At 40.5% G+C, this 20,400-nt stretch overlaps 1 protein-coding gene across 1 annotated transcript in view; it reads left to right on the top strand.

The window, feature by feature from the left end:
* The window catches only part of CYTH3 (cytohesin 3), a 69,534-nt gene that overhangs the window by 20,961 nt on the left and 28,173 nt on the right, over window positions 1-20,400 (top strand). Inside the window, exons 2-4 of the mRNA XM_083474475.1 lie at window positions 15,734-15,816; window positions 16,864-16,928; window positions 18,450-18,516. Coding sequence (XP_083330601.1) covers window positions 15,734-15,816; window positions 16,864-16,928; window positions 18,450-18,516 — 215 coding nt within the window. The remainder of the gene's footprint in view (window positions 1-15,733; window positions 15,817-16,863; window positions 16,929-18,449; window positions 18,517-20,400) is intronic.

The raw sequence follows: 20,400 nt of genomic DNA on the forward strand, positions 1-20,400 counted from the left end.
CTACTGGAAGGATTTTTTTTATTAAATCATCATAACTAACTGGCTAGTATATTTCAAATTAAAAGCACATCATACATTAAAAGTACATTAAACAAGGCAACTAAGACCTAAACAAAACATGTTGGGTTTAAAAGAAAAGATAAGAGAAGAGAAAAGAAAAGAGTTTTCAGGTCCCCAATCCATGCACCTTTTACTCGGGAGGAAGCTTGGTTGGGATTTACTTCCAAGTAACAGCGGCAATTTTAATATTAAATATTAGGCGCAGTACTATGCCCAGAGCTCAGAAACTGCTCACGTTTATAAAATTCCCTGTCACGAAACGTGCCCTTGGGAGAAACTTCCTGGACACCCATATAGGAAACTGCAGTTTTATAGCTTGAAGTAAGTAATGGATGCGATATCTACTCGACTACTGAAGCTCTTCACTCTTTCTTCTCAGTCAACAGATCATTGGGCTTTTTGCCATTGCTGGCTGCTGAGATCTTCTGGCTTATAGAAATGATAGGGATAGCATGCATTAATGGGAGTGAAGTGATTGTTTTGTGTGGGTCTCTGTAAATTGTCACTTTGAATTTCCATTAATTGCTATGGAAACAGTGCTAGCTGTTTTATATGAACCCATTCACTGTAGCATGGAAAATTATATGGAACTGCTACAAGACCCTGCCAGAGCATTTGTACCAACACTAACTCTTTAAAGTGTTGTGCTAGAAAATTTATTCAAACTCAGAATAATTTTTTTTTTAAAAAAAGTACACGTCTTGTTTTCACTTCCCACCAAAAACATAAATTAGCTTCAATTTTCTTTAGATCATGTTCTAATAGCTATGTTATTGGGTTCCCTTATGTTACCCAAAAAAAAAGCCTCTGGAGCCTAAATCTGATCTTTTAGGAGTTCATAGCAGTTTTAAATTGTTAAGATTTTTTTTAAAAAAACTTTCTAGATATAACAATGGTTCCTTTCTAAGTAGCATCATGGCCAGAGGCTGTTGCATTTGTGGATTATGTGCTGAAAATTATGTCATCAATATTCTTCCTGGCCGCTGCCACCTGCAGCTTTGATTTGTGCTAAAAAGTGTCAGAATGCCGCTGATCTGTGTCCTCCCATCCCCCAACTTCTGAAAGTGTTGTGTTGGCTGGTCTGAGCACTCCGCCCCAAATCGGCATCAGAATGTGCTTAAGATCACAGTCCAACACCCTGATACTAAGCCATTGCACCATTATATCTGCTTTTGAAGTTCAAGCCTAATTATGTTGTTATGTAATGTCATGTTTGTTTTAGGCTGTGCTAGCACATCCATTAACACATCTAAATAGCAATTAGATGTTGCTGCACACTCCAGCATTGATATATTAGCTTTGAGTCTCAGGTCTGTTGGTGCCTTCTTGATTAAAATGGTACTCCCTCCCAGCTATTCCACGAGTGAGACATTCCACAGTGCTGGGAGAAGGAATAGGCGATTTGGTGTCAAATTCATTTGGAAGTAACTCTTTTGTTTGTGTGAATTTGACACCTCTGATCTTAAGAGGCCTTTCTTTGGAATGGCTTCACTCTGGGAAGTTTATATTATTAGAAAGAGAGGTGTCAACAAATGCCTTGATGCAAAAAAAAAAAAAAAAGCATCAAGGAAGTGTTATTATAACGTGATAATTAATTTTAAGAGAAATACCTCTCATCTATGGCAATACAGAGGTTGTTAGTGATAGTGATTATGCTTCCTTTTTTAGTGCTGTGTTTTTTTTAAAGTGAAGAGTGTTTTCCTGTATAAAGAAAATGGAACTTCCATTTGGTAACAGGGATATTCCAGTGGTATGTGTGACTATTGTGAAAGTTCTGTGCTGCTGCGGGGAAAAACCATCTGGGGATTAGAGTATACAGAACAAGAATGAAACACGATGTCATGGAAAAACAGTGAAGTCCTGGGGGAAGCAGATTACAGGCATCTTAGGGAGATGAAAAATAACATGTGCCAATGGCAACACACAGTCCTTTTAATTTTGCTACAAAAATTTACATTCCTTTCTCCCTCTGAGATGCATTATAAATATAAATCACTATCTTAAGCAGGGCTGGATTTCCTATAGCCAGTCTCTGTTTTCGACTGAGCTTAAATTCTTTTTGTTTTGTTTTGTTTAACATACCAGAAGATTTTCCCCCTCGTGTTTTAATTTTTGTTTTGAAATATATATTTTTTGGTATGAAACACCCCCTTTTGTAACATGTGGTACTAATATCTTATTGGCCTCTGTTTATATTATTGCAAGGCATTTCCCCTTTTTCATGGCTGAAACATTACTTTTATTTTATTCTTTGCTTTTCTGAAGAAAAGAAGCTCAGCTAGGAATCTCTCAAAGGTGCTTTATGTTGGAACTGGATGAAAAAAGTTTTATTGCTTATCTTCCCATTCCTTATTCAGACTGTAAAATTCAGTTGGGGTGATCATATCTTATATGCTCCTAATACATTTGAATTTTCTTTGTCCTCAGGAGGAAAAGCTTGGCAGAGGACCAGACTATTTTCATTTTTCATTTTCTTTTCCATATGCAGTTTGTATTGTTGTAGCAATATAATTAATGTTTCATTTTGGAATATTTGGGTTGTTATGGCTCTGAATTAGATGCTTTGTAATATCATTTACAATGTGATGCCTTTATCTCAGGCAGCTTAACATGCTGAAGTCAGCAGATGACAATTTAACTAATGGACTTTGCTCAGAAATGCAACTAATGGCTTTAGTGTCTTTTACTCTTCATGTAGTATATCTGAAGTAGAAACATGGGCAGCTGCCTTATATTGCATCTTCTGCAAACAGAAGCATGACTATACCCATTATCACCTTTGCTGTACAGCACTGGAGGCCATATTCCTTCTACTTACTTAAAAAATCGTCTTATATTGAATGAAACTTTCTAGCTCTCTGTATTACACAGCATACTGGCAAATGCCTTCTTGAAATGAGTTGTATTGCTTTGCAGGGCAAAGTTCATTGTTTGCTTCTGTGCTCTGTAGTTTTTGTTCTTAGTTTGGTAGTTCAATAAATCCAAAATTTTCTTTCTTTCTTTTTAAAAACAATTTATTTACAACAACTCATACGTACAAATAAATCCACCACCACTGACATTTTAATTATCAAAATTAAACTCCTATACCCTTACATAAAGAAAACATAACATAAAAATAAAAGACTTCCTTTATCCTGGAAATGGCCTCCTTATTTACTTCTTGTATACTGTTTCTTTTATATATGATTATTACAATTATGACTTAAAAAACCGCAACGTCTCCTGTAGAAATTAATCAAAACAAGTCCAGGTATATATTTTGGGGCACTGTTTGGTAAAGTATTCTCTGCATTTCCCCCATTCTTTTTGTAATTCTTGTCTGGGTTGTCCCCTAATTGTCTCTGTTAATCTGGCCAGTTCAGTATAATCTAATAATTTATCCTGCCATTCTGTTTTTGTTGGCACAAATTCTTTTTTCCAATTTCTGGCAAATCCAAAATTTTCTTTTCTTTTACATCCCTGTTATACCCATGACACAACAAACTTGACAAGCAATGTCTAATGCAGCTTAAGAAAAGCAACCCAGGAAATCATAAGTTCATTTTTGGAAAGGAAAAGGTTGTGTGCGTTATAAATTTCTCAATAATTTGCCCTGATACAGCATCCACTTTTTCAAGGGACCCCCCCCCCCCAGTTGTATTCAACTAAATTCTAGGAATAGATCCAGTGAATTGAATGAAGCTAAGTAAATTATATCCTTTCATTTCAGTGGCTCTGCTCTCAGTATGACTAAAATTAGATACACAACCCATAATATTTCCCAAATTTGTTGACTTCTGCATGCTCTAGTCACACAGTTTGCAAATCAAAATCCTCATAACTTTATTCTTACATATAATACCTTGGTGATCTGATAATTCATGAGTAGCTGAAGGGCATTTTTAAAAATTCTGGAATGTTGCCTTAATGCTGCAAACTCTCAGATGCAGATAAAGGCATATTTTCTTTTTATGTTTCATCAGAAGAATATGAGAAGTGCTGCTTTTGTGTTTGAAAATGAAAGAGATGAAAAGTTGGCTGAGGTAAAATATGTCTTGAATGAACAATGTGGGTTCATTACTTTTCTGTAGACCTTGATGGGGCCTGGATTTCTCCAGCATTGCCTAAAAGCAGAAGTGTGAGTTTTAATGTACAAGTGTGTGTGTGTATGCACACGTGTGCGCGTGCGCACACACGTGCACACACGCGCACATGCACACACACGTATGGATGGATGGGTGGATGGTTTTAAGACTGTGTGTGGTTATTTGTTTGAATCTGATTAGAAAGACTTAACACTAAAAAGGAGCTTTGTCTGGACTGTTCGCCCTGAGCTTAGAGCAGCATTCAAAACTCCCATTGTTCTAGGTGCATTTTGTGGCAGGAAATTTCATTAAAGTGAGCAGTTTCTGAGCCCTGGGTGCAGTACTGCGCCTAAGATTTCAGATAAAACTGCCACTGCTGGAAGGAAAGGAGGACTTTTTCCCGCCTCCCCGCTTCTAGCCACTCTCTGAAGGCTGGAGAAGGGACCCTTATAAGAATATTATGGGAGTGGGCAGGGGAAGCATGGCTTTGGTTTGTTGTTTTTTTGAAGTCTTCAAATGAGGACCAGAACATGTGCAAAATGAACATAAGATTTTAGCTGCAGTTCATTCATTTTCAGCTTTGTATTCTTGTTATTAATGAGTTTCCCTAGAAGTTCTGTTGTTGTGCCCGTAACCTAGGTTTAAGGTGCCATTTAACTCCAAGCTTTCATATCTCGGTTTCTAACACTGGCTTAGAACTATAATGTTTAAGCTTCTTCAAGGATAAGAAAGGAAAGGCAAAGTTAAAATGCAAAAGAGTAGCACTGATGAAACAGGGCTGTGTTTGAGCTAATGTATCTTCTGCTTAAAGTTTACAAATAAAGGAGCTGGAAGACATGCACAAACTGGGTTGGATGATAAATCTGGGTTGATCATGCTAGCAACTGTACATCTACAGATTGCCTGAAACAGGCAATGCGTCCCAAAGTATGAAGCAATTAGTATTTATGGATACAAAACAAGAAGGTGGGGGCAAACTCTGTCCTGACTTAATGGCAGTAGAGAGCTCTCTGTGCATGCACTTATAAACGTGAATACCTCAATAGATGTTTGAATGGATGCATCTGGGCCAGGGGAGGAGCTGGCTGTGAAATAGGAAAAAAACCTCCCTACACCTCTTCTTGGTGCTAAATAAATGGATTTCATATTTGTCAGGGAAATAATATTCTGTGGATTATCTAAATACATAAATGAGGTGGTAGCAGTTGTAGTAGCTCATCTTCTATATCCTTTGGCTGTACCAGTCTTACCCAATGGGCACCAGCCACCACTGGATTGCCTGACATGTTGACTGTTCTCTTGCTACCACCTGCAGGTTTGTTGTGCAGGTGTAGAAACATAGTGCCTTGGTGTTGCCGGTGCACGTCAGTGGAGGGAGTGTGGAGACACAGATGTGGTACATATGAAGTTGCCTTATGCCAAATCACACCATTCTAGAGTAAGTTCTCTATTATTCCAAAATCTGTCTTTCAGCTGATGGTATAATCGTAGATCGGTTTGCAATGCACAGTGCGAGCTGGTCTTTGACCGTAATAAATCTGTCTATCTATTCAGTATGTTTTGCTTCTATCTAGTTCTGACAATTGTTCTGGAAAGCAGCATGGAAGGCATTACTCTTAAAATTGCTTTTGAGTAAGTTTACAGAGGCAGCATAAAGAGTTACTGTGCCAGATAAGCAAAAAATCTTCACAAACAAGTAGATTTTAATTTAATGTAATACCGCTTTTGGTGCCTGCACACTCATGCCTCATTGGTGGAAGTAATCCTGCCATATGCAGGATTAATGGTTGTTCTAGCTTAAATGATTATTTGAAAACTTTCCACCACAAAACTCATTTTATTAGAAAGCCCTTAGTGTGCCCTCATTCAGCTAATCCCTTTAATCCAATTATAAATATTAAACATGCCTAATAAGGTCTCAAGAGAAATAATATCTGAACTAAGATTTTAAAAAGCTACCTATATTTTGTATTTGAGTTAATTTTGTCACTACCATAGCAATAAAGGTAAAGGTAAAGGTACCCCTGCCCGTACGGGCCAGTCTTGCCAGACTCTAGGGTTGTGCGCCCATCTCACTCAAGAGGCCGTGGGCCAGCGCTGTCCGAAGACACTTCCGGGTCACGTGGCCAGCGTGACATCGCTGCTCTGGCGAGCCAGAGCCGCACACGGAAACGCCGTTTACCTTCCCGCTGGTAAGCGGTCCCTATTTATCTACTTGCACCCGGAGGTGCTTTCGAACTGCTAGGTTGGCAGGCGCTGGGACCGAACGACGGGAGCGCACCCCGCCGCAGGGATTCGAACCGCCGACCTTTCGATCGGCAAGCCCTAGGCGCTGAGGCTTTTACCCACAGCGCCACCTGCGTCCCCTACCATAGCAATAGAATCTCACTAAAAGCTACAGAATATTTTTTGGCCCCTGCACACCACTGTATAGGAACATGATGGCATGAAGTGCTTATTAGCATTTACTTTTTCAGCATGATACTTTGCTGAATATCTTCTGGTTTGTCTGTTTTATTTGTAGGACAAGTGCTCTCTCTGACTGAGAAAGAGGTCCTATGCTTCTCCTTTCAGCCAGATTTCATACAGTGGCCCCTTGCAGTGTCACATTTCAGAGAAGGGGTTAGGAATCTCAGGCCAAATGTGACCCTCCAGGCCTGTCTGTCTAGTCCTCTGGCACTCCCCGGACCATGCCCCCATCACAGGTCACACACCCCTCACTAGCCCTACTCAGCTTCCCCACTTAGTGATTTTACATGGCTGTAATGTCTCCTTAAACAGTGACAATGTCTCTTGCTTACCTGCTTAGATGAAAAGATCTCTGTGCGTGCAGAAACATGACTTTTGCATGACTGGTATGTAGCCTAACATACAAGACTTAACAGTTGCATACATTGGTCTGCCCAGTTTTGCACCTTACCTTGCCATCCACTGCTTTGTGGCCCTCAGAAGGTTCCCCATGAGGGAATGTGGCCCTTGGACTGAAAAAGGTCCTGCATGCCGACTTTACAGGCTGCATGCCGACTTTACAGGCCCATTGTGCAATGTTCCGTGGGTATAGATACAATTTCACTAACACTGCACCTTGCAACATGCACAGCTGCCCTGTAAGCAAATTAAACATTTTTTAAAGTTTTTTTTTTTTTTTTTTTTTTTTTTTTAAGGAGTGAAAGGACAGGAGATCTGGGGCCCAGTACAAATGCTTGGGCCCATTGGGCCACTCCTAACAATACCCCTGGTTTGGGAAGCTTTGAATGGAAGCATGGGGCAAATGTATTTTCAGCGGGAAAGTGGCCTTAATGCACTCTTCATATTTGCCATGATACCTCTGTATTTTGTGCTTTAGGAATTGGCATGGAAATTTGTAATGCTATGTAAGAAGGGACTCCCCATGATGAAGGAATGAGAAATAAAAAGTGAGTGCGAAGCTAGATTTAGGAGGAAAGATACCGTAAATGTAAAATCTTTAATTTTATTTTTTGTGGTTTTTATTGTATATAGATTTTGCTGTTTTAAACCACTGAATTTTTATATAATATAGTGGTATATACATGTTTTTATAAAAAAAATTATTGCATTTATATCTCACCATTAAGAAGCTCAGATTTAAAACACAACGAAGTTTCTTTAAATACTTAAGAAACAGGAAACCAATCAGGGAATTCATTGGAATGTTAAATGAAAAATGTGAAGGAGATTTGCAGAGACATGAAGTGAATTATTTGCACTGATTGTCCCTGTGGAAAATGTTGCCCAGGTACCCACATTCCTGAAACTTAGAAGGGGGAGAGATTTTTTATTTTATTTTGTTACTGTGTTGTGTATTGTTGTGCTTTTGTGTTGTCAACTGCCCTGTGATCCTTGGAGGCAGGGTGGCATAGAAATTTGATAAATAATAGAAATGAAATAAAATAATCCCATGAATGTGCATGTTTCTCTCTTGTCATTTTGATCCTTTTTCCAAACCGTTCTTGGATACAATTGTGTATGTCAAATTGGATTCACTTGCTGTCTGTAGATACACGAAACTCGCTGACAGGAATTCAATATTGCATTGAGAGAGCAGTTATCCAATACATATTAAAAGGAATGTACCTGTTGGACAGTTTTTGCAGTTGAGGCAGAACTGTAGCAAGGTGGAGCCGTATAATAGTTAGGCATGTAGATCTTCTGAATAACATTGTGGTTAAATTGGCAGCAGCTTGACAGGGTTTGCTTGGGGACAGGGTGTCTAGCCCATCAACTGGTCAGCTTGATGTCGATACCTGGAAAGCTCCTAGGATAAACAGTTGGTCTGTGAGCAAGTCATGCCAGATGAATCTCATTTCCCCCCCAATAGTTAAAAACTTGGTGGATCAGGGGGATGCTGTGGATATTGATTTCAGTAAGGCTTTTGGCAAAGCCCCCATGATCTTCATGCAGAGAAGCTGGTAAAATGTGGGCTAGACAAGGTAACTGTTAGGTGGATTTGTAGTTGGTTGACTGACCAAACCAAAAGAGTGCTCAGTTCCTCATCATCCTGGAAAAAAGTGACAAGTGGGGTGCTTGCTGCAGGGTTTTGTCCTGAGCCCGTTGTTCAATGTCTTTCTAAACAATTTGGATGAAGAAGTTGAGGGGATGCTCATCAAATTTGCAGATGACACCAAACTGGAAAGGGTAACTAATGATGAAGGAGACCCTGCTCTTTGTGTCTTCCACAGCAGAGATTAGGAGGGCAGTGACATGAGAAAGTGGGACGCAGGTGGCACTGTAGGTTAAACCACAGAACCTAGAACTTGCTGATCAGAAGGTTGGTGGTTCGAATCCCCGCAACAGGGTGAGCTCCCGTTGCTCGGTCCCTGCTCCTGCCAACCTAGCAGTTCGAAAGCACGTCAAAGTGCAAGTAGATAAATAGGTACCGCTCCGGCGGGAAGGTAAATGGCGTTTCCGTGCACTGCTCTGATTCACCAGAAGCGGCTTAGTCATGCTGGCCACATGACCCGGAAGCTGTACGCCAGCTCCCTCGGCCAGTAAAGCGAGATGAGTGCCGCAACCCCAGAGTCGGTCACGACTGGACCTAACGGTCAGGGGTCCCTTTACCTTTACCTAACATGAGAAAGGGTGTCACCACCAAGAATGTCCTATCTGTGAAATTTGCTCTGCCTTTACTGCAGAAACATCTGAGAGAAGGCTTAAGACATAGCGAGTGAATAATTTTTTGGTGGGTGGGTGTGTTTTACCTGGTAAAAATCTTCCCATCTAATAATTACCATACTAACCCTGAATGGGACATGAAGAGTGTGGGAAAAACTTGGAGGAAATTGCATCAATCTTATGTAATACTGTGATTCAGCCTGTAAGGATGTGAATGTGTGGGCATCTGAAACAAACAGAAATTGGAAGGTAGATAACTTGAATAGTTTCTGATAGTGCAACATGGTGTGTTTACATCCCCAGACCAAAATCGTGCTTCTAAAAGTTGGAAAATAAAATACGAGAATGCCTGCTTGAAGGGGATTCCAGAGGACTTTACAAAATTAGACTGTGTATGTCAGGCCCTCTGTAACTAGCAGCATCTGTATACTATGGCAGTCATCCAAAGGGTCTGTGGACCTTTTACACACATGACTTCCTGCTCTCCTCTGTGAGAAGGGAAACCGTGCAGAGGATTGCTGATTCTGCTAAGAATTATAAATACACAGTTTGCTTAAAACCCTGTAGTAGTTAGAAAAGTAGGTGGCTGAAGATGAACTTGTGATCTGCTGTAAACTGCAGTAGACGGGCTTTGTGTGAGATAGATTTCTGGACCTGAGCCACTGATTTTTAGAACAGCTTAACCTTTATTTTATTACATTTATGTATTTCTTCCACCATGGAATATTTGAGTTGGGGGAGTAAAAAGGCTTGAATATTTGCTTCAATAGGTCCCATTAATGCTGGTCAGGAACACCTTGAACTTGAAGCTCCAAGGGAGCTGCTGCTTCAGCAGGGAAGCAGCTCAGACTTCAGTCTCATATAGGAGTCGAAGGTTTTACCCGTTGGTTGCTCTCAGCTAGTCATTGATCTAGACACCTGCTAACTCCTCCACCTGAATGCCTGACTCACTAGCTTTTCTCTTGTGAGCCTGGAGGTAAAGGATAAGGTCTGAGAGCTGAAAAGGAACCTAGGCAAGGCAATTGGTGTGGAGACTTCAGTTCCCAGGGTGGAAATGTCTAGATCTGATGACTCCTCAACATTGTAGGAGATACAGAGATCTGTTGGGGGTGGTGATGGTCTTGCTGCTTGCTCTTCCTTCGAGGAGTCCCCAGGTTTCAGTTCTGGACAGGGGTGAACCTTGACAAATATTCTGCTGGGATTGTTTGTATTGAAAAATATTGTCCCACAATGAAATCTGACCATGAATCTATCATTGTAGGAAATTTTTGTGAGATCCTAAGTAGCTTACAAGTGATGAACTCTTTATTTATAAATGTTATATGGAAGTTGGGAAAGATTCTAGTGATTAAGTAGAAAAGTTGTGTGTGTGTGTAGAACAGTGGACACAAGAAAAGCTGTTCGGAATAATGGACTAGGCCGGTCAGTTTAGTTTTTGCAGTTGTGTTTGTAATAGGTATTGACTTGAAAATGACCATGCAATTCAGTCCACTGGCCCCCCAAATATCATACAAGCTTTACTGGAATATAGAGCAGGCATTTTTGTAATGATAACATGCGTCTTAACAAAAAACAGAACACCATTCAGCATTTTACTGAAAATGACTGACCACACTCTGGAACCTTTTAAAGTATCTTTATTACTGGGATTGTGTGCTTAATTGTCACATGATACCATTTCAATGCTACTGGCCTGTCTCTTGACAAGAAGCAAACTTGTTGACAGCACCCCTTTTTTACATCTCTTCTGAGGTGAAAGTACTAGTCTAAATTTTTCACAAAGCTGGGCTTTGGGGCTTGCAAATGGGCATCATCTTTGAAACTGTTCCAAACAAAATTCTGTGACTGGAACTTAGTCTGCTAAAGAAGTACACTGACTGCTAATAAAGACATAAATGGAAATTTAGTTCCATAACTTTCAATCCTCAGTTTAGCTTTACACATTAACTTTAAAAAAAACCCTGGCATGGCCTACAAGTAAATTACCCAGACTTTGCATGGAGGAAGAGACCCTGAAGTGATCTATGGGGAGGCTGTTGGCTTGGTTTAATTCAGGTATCTGTGCAGTGTGGTGGCCTGCCCTCTGTCTAGGATGGTGCAAGGTCCAAAGTCTGGTGGAGGGTTGAGGCCACTGATAATCTGACATTTTTTCTGCCTATCTGTACTCTCTCTGTCTATTCTTTACAGGAAGTAAAAAGTAGTAGGCAGTTCTCTCAATGTAGAAAGCAGAGTCCCTCAAATATTGGAACCTGTGTTGTTTTATCTAGCTCATAAATGATTTAGAGTTAGGGGTAATGAGGGAGGTAACAAAATTTGCTTATGATACCGAATTGTTCAGGGTTGTTAAAAAGGGATTGTGAGGTGCTCCAAAGGGTATCTTCAGACTGAGTGAATAGAGAGTAAAATGGCAAATGCAATTCAGTGTAAAGTGGTTCACTTTGGGACAAAAGATCCTAATTTCACTTATATGCTAAGCAGGTCTGACAGTGACTGCCTAGGAATGATAACTTGGGGTTGTAATGGATAGCTTCTTGAAGATGTTGACCCAGTGTGTGGTGGCTGTAAAAAGGTGTATTACAAATGAGGGATACTTAGGAAAGGGATTGAAAATAAAACTGCCAACTGATGTACTATGTTTTTTAAAAATGAAAGCATTGTTCTGTTAGTCATATAATTTGCATTTATATGCAAAGAAACTGAGCGTGGCATACACATCATGGGCCATGCTATCTGTGTTGCTTGTTCTGCTGGCAAAAGTTCACTTAAGGAAAGAGGAGTAAAGGTCAGTGGATCAGGAAGAGTTGATTGGGAGCTTTTAAAGAGTCTTCAAGCAATTTTCTTCTAAAACCATCTTATTGAGGTTAGCCTTTCCTCACTACTCTTTGAAACCCATCTTAAAAATAGCCCTTACTGTGCATGGTTCTGGTTATCATTTACGAAATGTGAATTAACCAATAGATTTTGCATTTTCTTGCGTAGAACGAAGTTGAAACAAATTGTTTCATGTGCCCTTGGTAAGTGACTTTTTGTACTGTATGCTCTGGCACTAAAAGAAATGGAAACTTCTTTGTAACTGTATCATGATGACATCAAGGTATGCTTCAGCTGCTTGCTCAGTTGTGCTGAAACTGTTGCCCCGTGCAGGAAATCTCTTGTTTTCTTTCTTTTTTCTTAAAAAAAAGAGTGACCTTTCCATCCATGCACTTCCTGCACAAAGCAGTGGACTACAAAAATGTTAGGAATTTAATAGAAAACAGTTTTTAGCTTTATTATTATTATTATTATTATTATTATTATTATTAAAAATGCTTAATATTAGAGGCTTCGTTCATCTATGGAAATCTTTATTGGTGTATATTTCAGTATTGTTTTAAGAAGCTGTCAGTGCTGTAGCCTTCTGGTGTCTTGAGGCAGTTCTCTTTAGAATACATCCTCAGTACCATGTCACAAAAAGTCTGTGGACGATTTAAGTTATCTAGAAATGACATATGACAGCAGGGATGGATGTTGCAGCCGCTGGTGACTGTTGGCTGTGTAGCCTGGGACCCTCTTGTCCTCTGTTGCTGTGAAATGTTCAGTAATTCTCGATGCCATATATCTATGATAGGAATGTCTTCAATTCTGTCAAAGAAAGCACCCAAAAGCCTCGCTTCTGAAATGCTGGCTTTTTCTGCACTTTCATACCATTCAGAGTTCATGATTATATAAATATTGCAACAAGAAATGTTCTGTAGTGAGTTAAGCTTGGTTAAGGCGTTAATTGGAAGCATTTTAATTGTGAGTAGGATAGTGTGATGTCTGCCATGTTTAAGGGACTGTGGCTGGATGAAAGCCCTGTTGTCTGACTCCACCATCCAAAATAAGTGGGCTTTCTACCTCATTGTGACATTACGTATCCTCCATCAGTTTCCTCTAACTTGCTTTGTATTTAGTCTTTTAAAAAAGAACTTCTCGGGGAGCTTTCTCTTCTCCATTCCTTAGGGCTGGGCAAGTTCTGTGTCTAGAAGCTCGCATGGTTTCAGAGGCGAAGGAAGGCGTCGTGACACCCGGGGTGGGCGTCACAACATAAAGCGCATGTGCGGCGTCTCTATGTACACTGCATGCACCATACGTAGTGACGCCGCTCATGCACTGTATAGCGGTTTGCCACTGGCACCGCTTCAGTGCTGTACAGATGGTGCCGGATCCCTCCAGCACCACTACAGCCGTGAACGAGGCTGTAGCGGCAACGGAGGGATGCTGGCACCGTCTGTACGGCGCTGGAGCGGCGCCGGTGGCAATCTGCTATACAGCACATGTGTGGAGTTGCTACGTACAGCGCACATGTGCAATGCCGCACATGCACTATACTTAGCAGATTGCTGCTGGTGCCGCTCCAGCGCCGTATGGACAGTGCTGGGATCCTCTGCTCATGGCTGCAGCCATGAGCAGTGGATCCTCCAAAGGCAGTGGCAGCACAATGGCTGCTCGCATCGCTGCGATCCCCTATGGGGTGACTTCTTGTCACCCCCGCAGACATGGAACCCGGGGCATACCGCCCCCCCGTTTAGTGGCATTTTGGGTAGCGGTATTTTTAAAATAATGGGTGGCAATATGAATCAGAAGTGAATCAGAATGGGTGGAGGTTACCTTTCCTCTTCCTAATTTTAGAGGAAATATGCCTGCACTAGAATGTTTATTTCCTCTTCTCATTGCACCTGGGTTTGTGTGTGTGTGTGTGTGTGTTTGAACAGTGCTGTTTCACAGAACCCTGAATTCTAGAGCAGACCACCAATAGAGTTAAGATTTTGTTTGGGATTGTCTTGTTACACTGCATCAAAACTCAGACAGCAGTAAACCCTTGTGTTACATGACTGGGAGCTTTGTCACTTACAGCTTTGTTGCATAATTTGGGTCTCATACAATAATGTCTTCTCATAATTTCAGCTCTTTGGCCTAGTTTCTTTGTTGCTTTGGCTATAGTTTCCAAATCCTATGATGTGTAAATGCTCACCTTCGTATGGGTTTCCCCACACCGAGTCAGTGATCTTGATGGTGGTGCAGTGATGGGTTGAGAAGTACCTACATGATCTGAAAATGTTACCCATTATTATATGGAAGCTGACTACAGGACAGTGACAGGACAGTGACAGTATATATGGAAGAGTAAATTTGATTAGTTGGCAATACTTCATTATGTTTTATGGTTGATATTCCTAATTCTTTTGTTATTTATATTCAGAATACCAAGTATTATGAATGCTTCCAACAGGTGTTTATTTGGTATTGAGAGTAACTTCAGTAGTGGTCAAATACATTGAAGAAGAGACATAAATATTTTTAAAAGTAACATTTGCTGCTTCTTTTTATCCAGTTTTCTAAATGTTTGTGTTTTTAGATAAGCAAAAAGCATTTGCTGTTTAAAATGACTTCATTTATCACACTTTACCGTTAATGTGGAAAAAGTAAAGTTTCTAATTATTTCAGTATTTGTCTATCATGAAGTCTGAGGCACGAACTTTTATCATTTTTTTAAAGCAAACAGTTTCCAAATCACCCTGTGCTGTACCTCCTCATTGAGAAGATGTGTTAGTCCAGTTGTTAAGTTGACAGTGTTGAATTATGTATGGAAAATGTGGCAGCCTGAAGGTGTTTACTGTTAAGACTCATACTTCCCCTAAATGACAAGAGCTTCTCTTCACAAGAAAACATGTTATAAATATGCTTTGTTATGTCAGAACTAGCACAAACTGTGGTTAGCTTAATGATGGTTTGTTCAGACGAGCCATCTTCACATTAAGATTTATAATCCTGGGTTGTATAGTGAAAACTAATTACAGTTTCCAGTTCAGACACAATGACACATAACAATTAATTAAAAATGGGGGGCAGTATCCAACTAAGTTTTATTGTCTCCATTAATTTCAGTGGGTATGCTTGGATGCAACTCAACAGCATGTGCTCTTTACTGCCTAATGAATATGAGGGCAGTGGGGTGGGGGGAGTGGGAAGCAGGCTTATGCATGCAACAAAAAACTATGGCTTAATGTAACTGCTGAACAAATTTGCTGGATCCTACTGGTTCACGAAGTGCTATTACAATCCCTTTGCTGGCTGTACTTGACTTGAGGCACAACTGAGGATAAAACAGATTTTCAAGAGAACCAAGATGAAGGAAGACTTTAATGCCCTTTGATTAGTGGAATGATGCTTGTAATATGAATGTAATACACAATAGAATGGAAAGGAGTTTACTTTTTATAATGTCAAAACTATCTGCCATTTGTATTGAAACCCTGAGACAATTGCATTTGTTAGTTAATACCAAGTTCTATATACTGGCACCACTATTTTCTCCAAAGTTGGTCATTAAGAATGTTGTCCATGCTTTCTTGGCACAAACTCTGTTGATGTGAATGAGGCTTTTACTTGTGAAACATGAAGTACCAGAGTATAAAGCAATTATACATAATTGTGTGTGTTTTCCCCTCCAGTGCCTGATGATCTTTCTGTAGAAGAGAGAGAAGAGCTTTTCAATATTCGCCGTAGAAAAAAAGAATTAATTGATGATATAGAGGTAAACATTTTCCTTAAATAAAAATGTCGGTTGCTCTGAAATTAATGGTATGAACTGTGTATTGAGTTGTAAAACACTATGGTAGCTTTTTACCACAGTCTGAAGAGATTAATTTCCAATAATTGCTATTAGAATAAGGTGTTCCAAGTGCTGTACCTCTGCAGAAATTGATGTCTTAGTTGTTGGCATCCATCTGTCTCAAGAGACAATGGAGTGCACCTCCAGGGGTGACGTCAAACCACTGCATTATAGCACATAGTGACCTCCCTGGGGCGCAAGCCTGGGCAGTGTGCATGGGGGTCCTGGGTGCCCAGACGATAAGACCTCCCTTTTGGTCTGACTGATGTGGTCCAAAGAAATGTTTGGCACCAGCTTGGCTGCAGTAGTTGCTGGAAGGAGGCATACAAGGCCCCATCCAGCTTTTTTGGGATTCCACTCCGGATTTGTGTAGGGTTTACTCCTTACTCTTTTCTTTTCTTGAAGATATCCCACAAGATAGCAGAGGTTTAGGATCACAGTTTTCCCTCTCCTACATGGGCTATCTTCCCAGCTTGACAAGCCCCATCTGTCCCTTACTTCCCTCTACATGTGCAGAAACTGTCTTCTTGACCATTGGACCCACAATTGGTCTTATGCGCTCAATCCTGCAGAGCCTGTCTTCTCATGCAGGGGAAGTCCTAACTCACTGAGGGTTTGAGACCCATTGGCTACCATCCAGTCAAAACCATTTGCTAGGTGTGGTTCTTGTTGCATGCTGAAAGCTTCTAGGAGCCACATGTGAGAACTGAGTGCAGGGTGAGGACCAAACTACCCTAGAAGGAGCACGGGGTGTCCCCCACCAGAGGTACTACCCCTCCCCTAACACCTCATACACCCAGATGTCATAGTGGTGTGTGAATAGTATGATATTGCAGGTAAATACATCAGAGCAGACTTTTGTGATAGGATTGTTGCTACATTTCTAAATTCAAAAAGAAGCCAGTGAAATCCACCTATTTTTGGAAAAGCTGTTTAATGTTCGCTTGTATTCTTCTCTCATTTTGGCAGCGGTTAAAATTTGAAATAGCAGAGGTTATGACTGAAATCGATAACTTGACAAGTGTAGAGGAAAGGTAAGCTGACTTTGTCATGTGTGCTTTATGGAAAAGCAGCATTCTGTTGCTTCAGTGTTTTTGAGGGCCTTGCAGAAATAGCCTAACTTCCAGCTGAGACCTTGATCATCTTCTTGGCCCCTACGTACTGCCTGTCTTCAAGGGGGCGGGGAATATAATTAGAAGTAGTTCTGTTATTGAAATTTACTGCTTATTCCCACAAAGAGCTGGTTTAGTAAATGTAGGATGGGGTACAGCAACTAGTTAGCCCCATGATTATGATATTCAGCACCGCAGGCACTACAAAGTTGAGAAATGGCAACTGAGTGCACTATTTTGGGATGTGTCTCTCTCTTTTACCTTGCACATAATACCACTGTTCCTGTGTCATTGTAAGCTTCCCCTTGATGGCTGTGCATTTGTGTAGGTCTTCACATTTAGTATTAAACTTGGCTAAGATGATTCTTGCTATTTGGTCTATTAAAATCAATGGAGCCCATGTCTGGATCCTATAGGACACAAAATGGTGCTGTTGTTGTTCATTTATTTATACCCCACCTTTCTCCCTTAAAAACTGCTAAAAATATAGGAAAAACCATGATTAAAAACATTGATAGAATTAAAGCTATATAATCTATAAAATACTGTATATTTAAAACATACAAATAATTGTAATAAAAATAATTGTAATCGCACACGCCCTTTAGTTAAAAGCAGTCATTTCCCAAAAGGCTGTCTTCACCTGCTGGCAGAAGGACAGCAAATAGGCAGCCTGTCTAGCTTTTCCAGGGAGGGAGTTCTAAAGTGTGGGAAGCAGCCACCAAGAGGGCTGTGCAATTTACTTATACACCAAAGTAATTAAGTAGCATCCTGATCTTAGCAAATAGGGTGTATCTAGCCTGTTGTGCTGTCTGCTACTTTCAGTACTTTTGTTAAAGTTAATACTCAGTGTGTCACTCTGGGTGCATTTGGGTTTGTGTTGACTGGAATGCCATTAGAATGCAGTGTGTCCTCGTTTCTGCAACACTTTCTTCTGTCTTTGTGTGATGCAGCTAACATAGTGCAGACTCCCACAGCTTCTCTGGCACAATGGCCTCAGCTGGCATATTCAGCCACAGTAACATGATAGGCTGCTGTTTTGTGCTAGCGCTGCAGCAGACCTAAAGGCTTATTTGCCAGTGCAGAGACTCCAAAGATTGCACCGCCAATTGGCTTGGATTGAAATAATCCAGTTTAACTGGTTTGTGAGTTTAAGCCATGCACATTATCCTCTTTAATGCCCTTCCTCTAATGTATGTCAGGAGGGTTTAAACACAATGTATTAAAAATCTAAAATGAAGTCAAAGCTACTTTGAATTATTTTTGAGGGTAAATATTTCCCTTTCACTTTGGGAGTAAAAGTTCAGCTGTTCCATTCTATTCATACTAGCTGTATAAGAGGAACATGTAAATAACATTTAAAATGTAAACATCAAAGATGTTTAACCAAATACGTCTGTGTAATATTCTTTTCCTTTTATTTCCCCCCTTAAAAATATACAGCAAAACTACACAGAGAAATAAACAAATAGCTATGGGAAGAAAAAAGTTCAATATGGATCCCAAAAAGGTAGGACTTTTGTGTTCTTGAGAATGTATGCTTCTTATTTATTTATGAAGTTTTATATCCTACTTTTCAGTTACAGGAGATCCCAAGGCAGCTTGCAAAGTAGATTAAAAACATATATACAATAAAATCACAATGAAGTACAGTCGTACCTTGGAAGTCAAACAGAATCCGTTCTGGAAGTCTGTTCGACTTCCAAAACGTTCGGAAACCAAAGTGCGGCTTCTGATTGGAAGCTGCGGAAGCCCCATTGGACATTTGGGTTCCAAAGAACGTTCACAAACTGGAACACCCACTTCCAGGTTTGCAGTGTTCAGGAGCCAAAACGTCTGAGTACCAAGGAGTTTGGGATCCAAGGTACAACAGTACAGAAGAATGGAGAGTTAAAAAGCCAGAGCAACATCAAACCATTTGTAGCAGTCGGTACAAATAAAAAATGACCCCAAAGACTGGCAAAATAAGACTGTCTCAGCCATTCACCTAAGGCAGGGTGGTCCAAAATGTGGCTTGCCAGGCCTTTTTTGGCAGCCCCAAGCAAGGCAGGGAGCTGCAGCACGGGGAAGGAGACCTGAGGGCTCTGACAGAGTCCTAGAGTCCTCCTGTCTCCTTCCCAAAGCCTAGTTCTGTTTGCTTCATCAGTGCATAAAAGGCACGTGTATTCTTGGTGGGGATTTTATAGAGACCTGTGCTGGCATAAACGCTAACAGACAGCCGCTGCCAGGGAATCAAGGCTGACTTCACAAGGATGATCCCAAGATGGAGCTTCATGGCTGATGCCATTGTTCTAGGAGGACTGCTCACCTTCCCCTGTGCCACATGTGAAGTGCTGCACTAGGCAACTGCCTTAGAGTGTTTGGCATATACTGAGTCACACCATTGACCCATTGCTCAGTATTGTTGCTGCTGGCCAGGAGCCTAGCTATCCAGATTCTCAAGCAGGGAATGTTCTCATCCCTACCTGGAGATGCCAAAGATTGATCCTGCACAGAAAGCAGATACAGCCCTGCACCCAGGACTAGTCCCTGGTCTGTATTTCTTCATGTTATTGTTCCTCTGAAAGAGCACAGCAGATGTTGCTGCTCAATGTTTACATATACTATATTTAATAATATAAAGTACTTTATTCTCCTTATCTCATATCTTTGAGAGACAGCTTAACCAGCACATATTTGCCTCTTCTTTCAGTTCTTTGCCTTTTTCTTGTTCTTTTTTTCCTGTTCTAAAAGCTCGAATAGGTCTGGAGTCTTGTTTTCCTAAGTGGTTTGTTTTGGAAGATGACAAAATATTTGCTTGGGGCATCTGAATTTCCAGAAAGCAGGCTTTATTGAAGCAAAGTAATTTCAGAAGCATACAGATTTAAAAAATGGAGTCTATTGATGAGATTTTGAATTGTAACTAATTTCTTAGTTTTCAGTGGTTTCCAGCATGAGTGGAAACATGGCTGGCAGACATGTTCCCCTTTGCAGTGAAATGTGCATCTTTCTTTGCGATTTTAAAAAAGGAAGTTGATTGTTGGTATTCATGTTCCAGCTGGGTGTTCAGGGAAGTTTTCTAGATAGTAAAGCAATTCAGAGGGAGACTGGGTAGAGGAGAGGGAAGGTGGGGTGGGGGAAAGAGAGAGCATACAGTTTCCTATACTAAAAATAGCTTCTCAGACTGATAAAATGGCATTGAGTTTGCCCTGATAAAGTAGGTTGCAGTTGTTGATTGAATTGTCCAGCCGCAAAATATTTTACTGCTGTTGTTTCTGCAACCTGTCTGCTTGCATCCAAATGCTTGTTCCATTTGTTCACAAATATTGTTTTTCATTATCTCCAGCTTATTTTTAAAAACCACATTTGAGCTTGCTGATTTTAAAAATGAACCATTGCCATTTCTGTTGCATTG

Source organism: Podarcis liolepis (assembly GCF_965112155.1).
Source record: "Podarcis liolepis genome assembly, chromosome: 14".
Classification (NCBI taxonomy): Eukaryota; Metazoa; Chordata; class Lepidosauria; order Squamata; family Lacertidae; genus Podarcis; species Podarcis liolepis.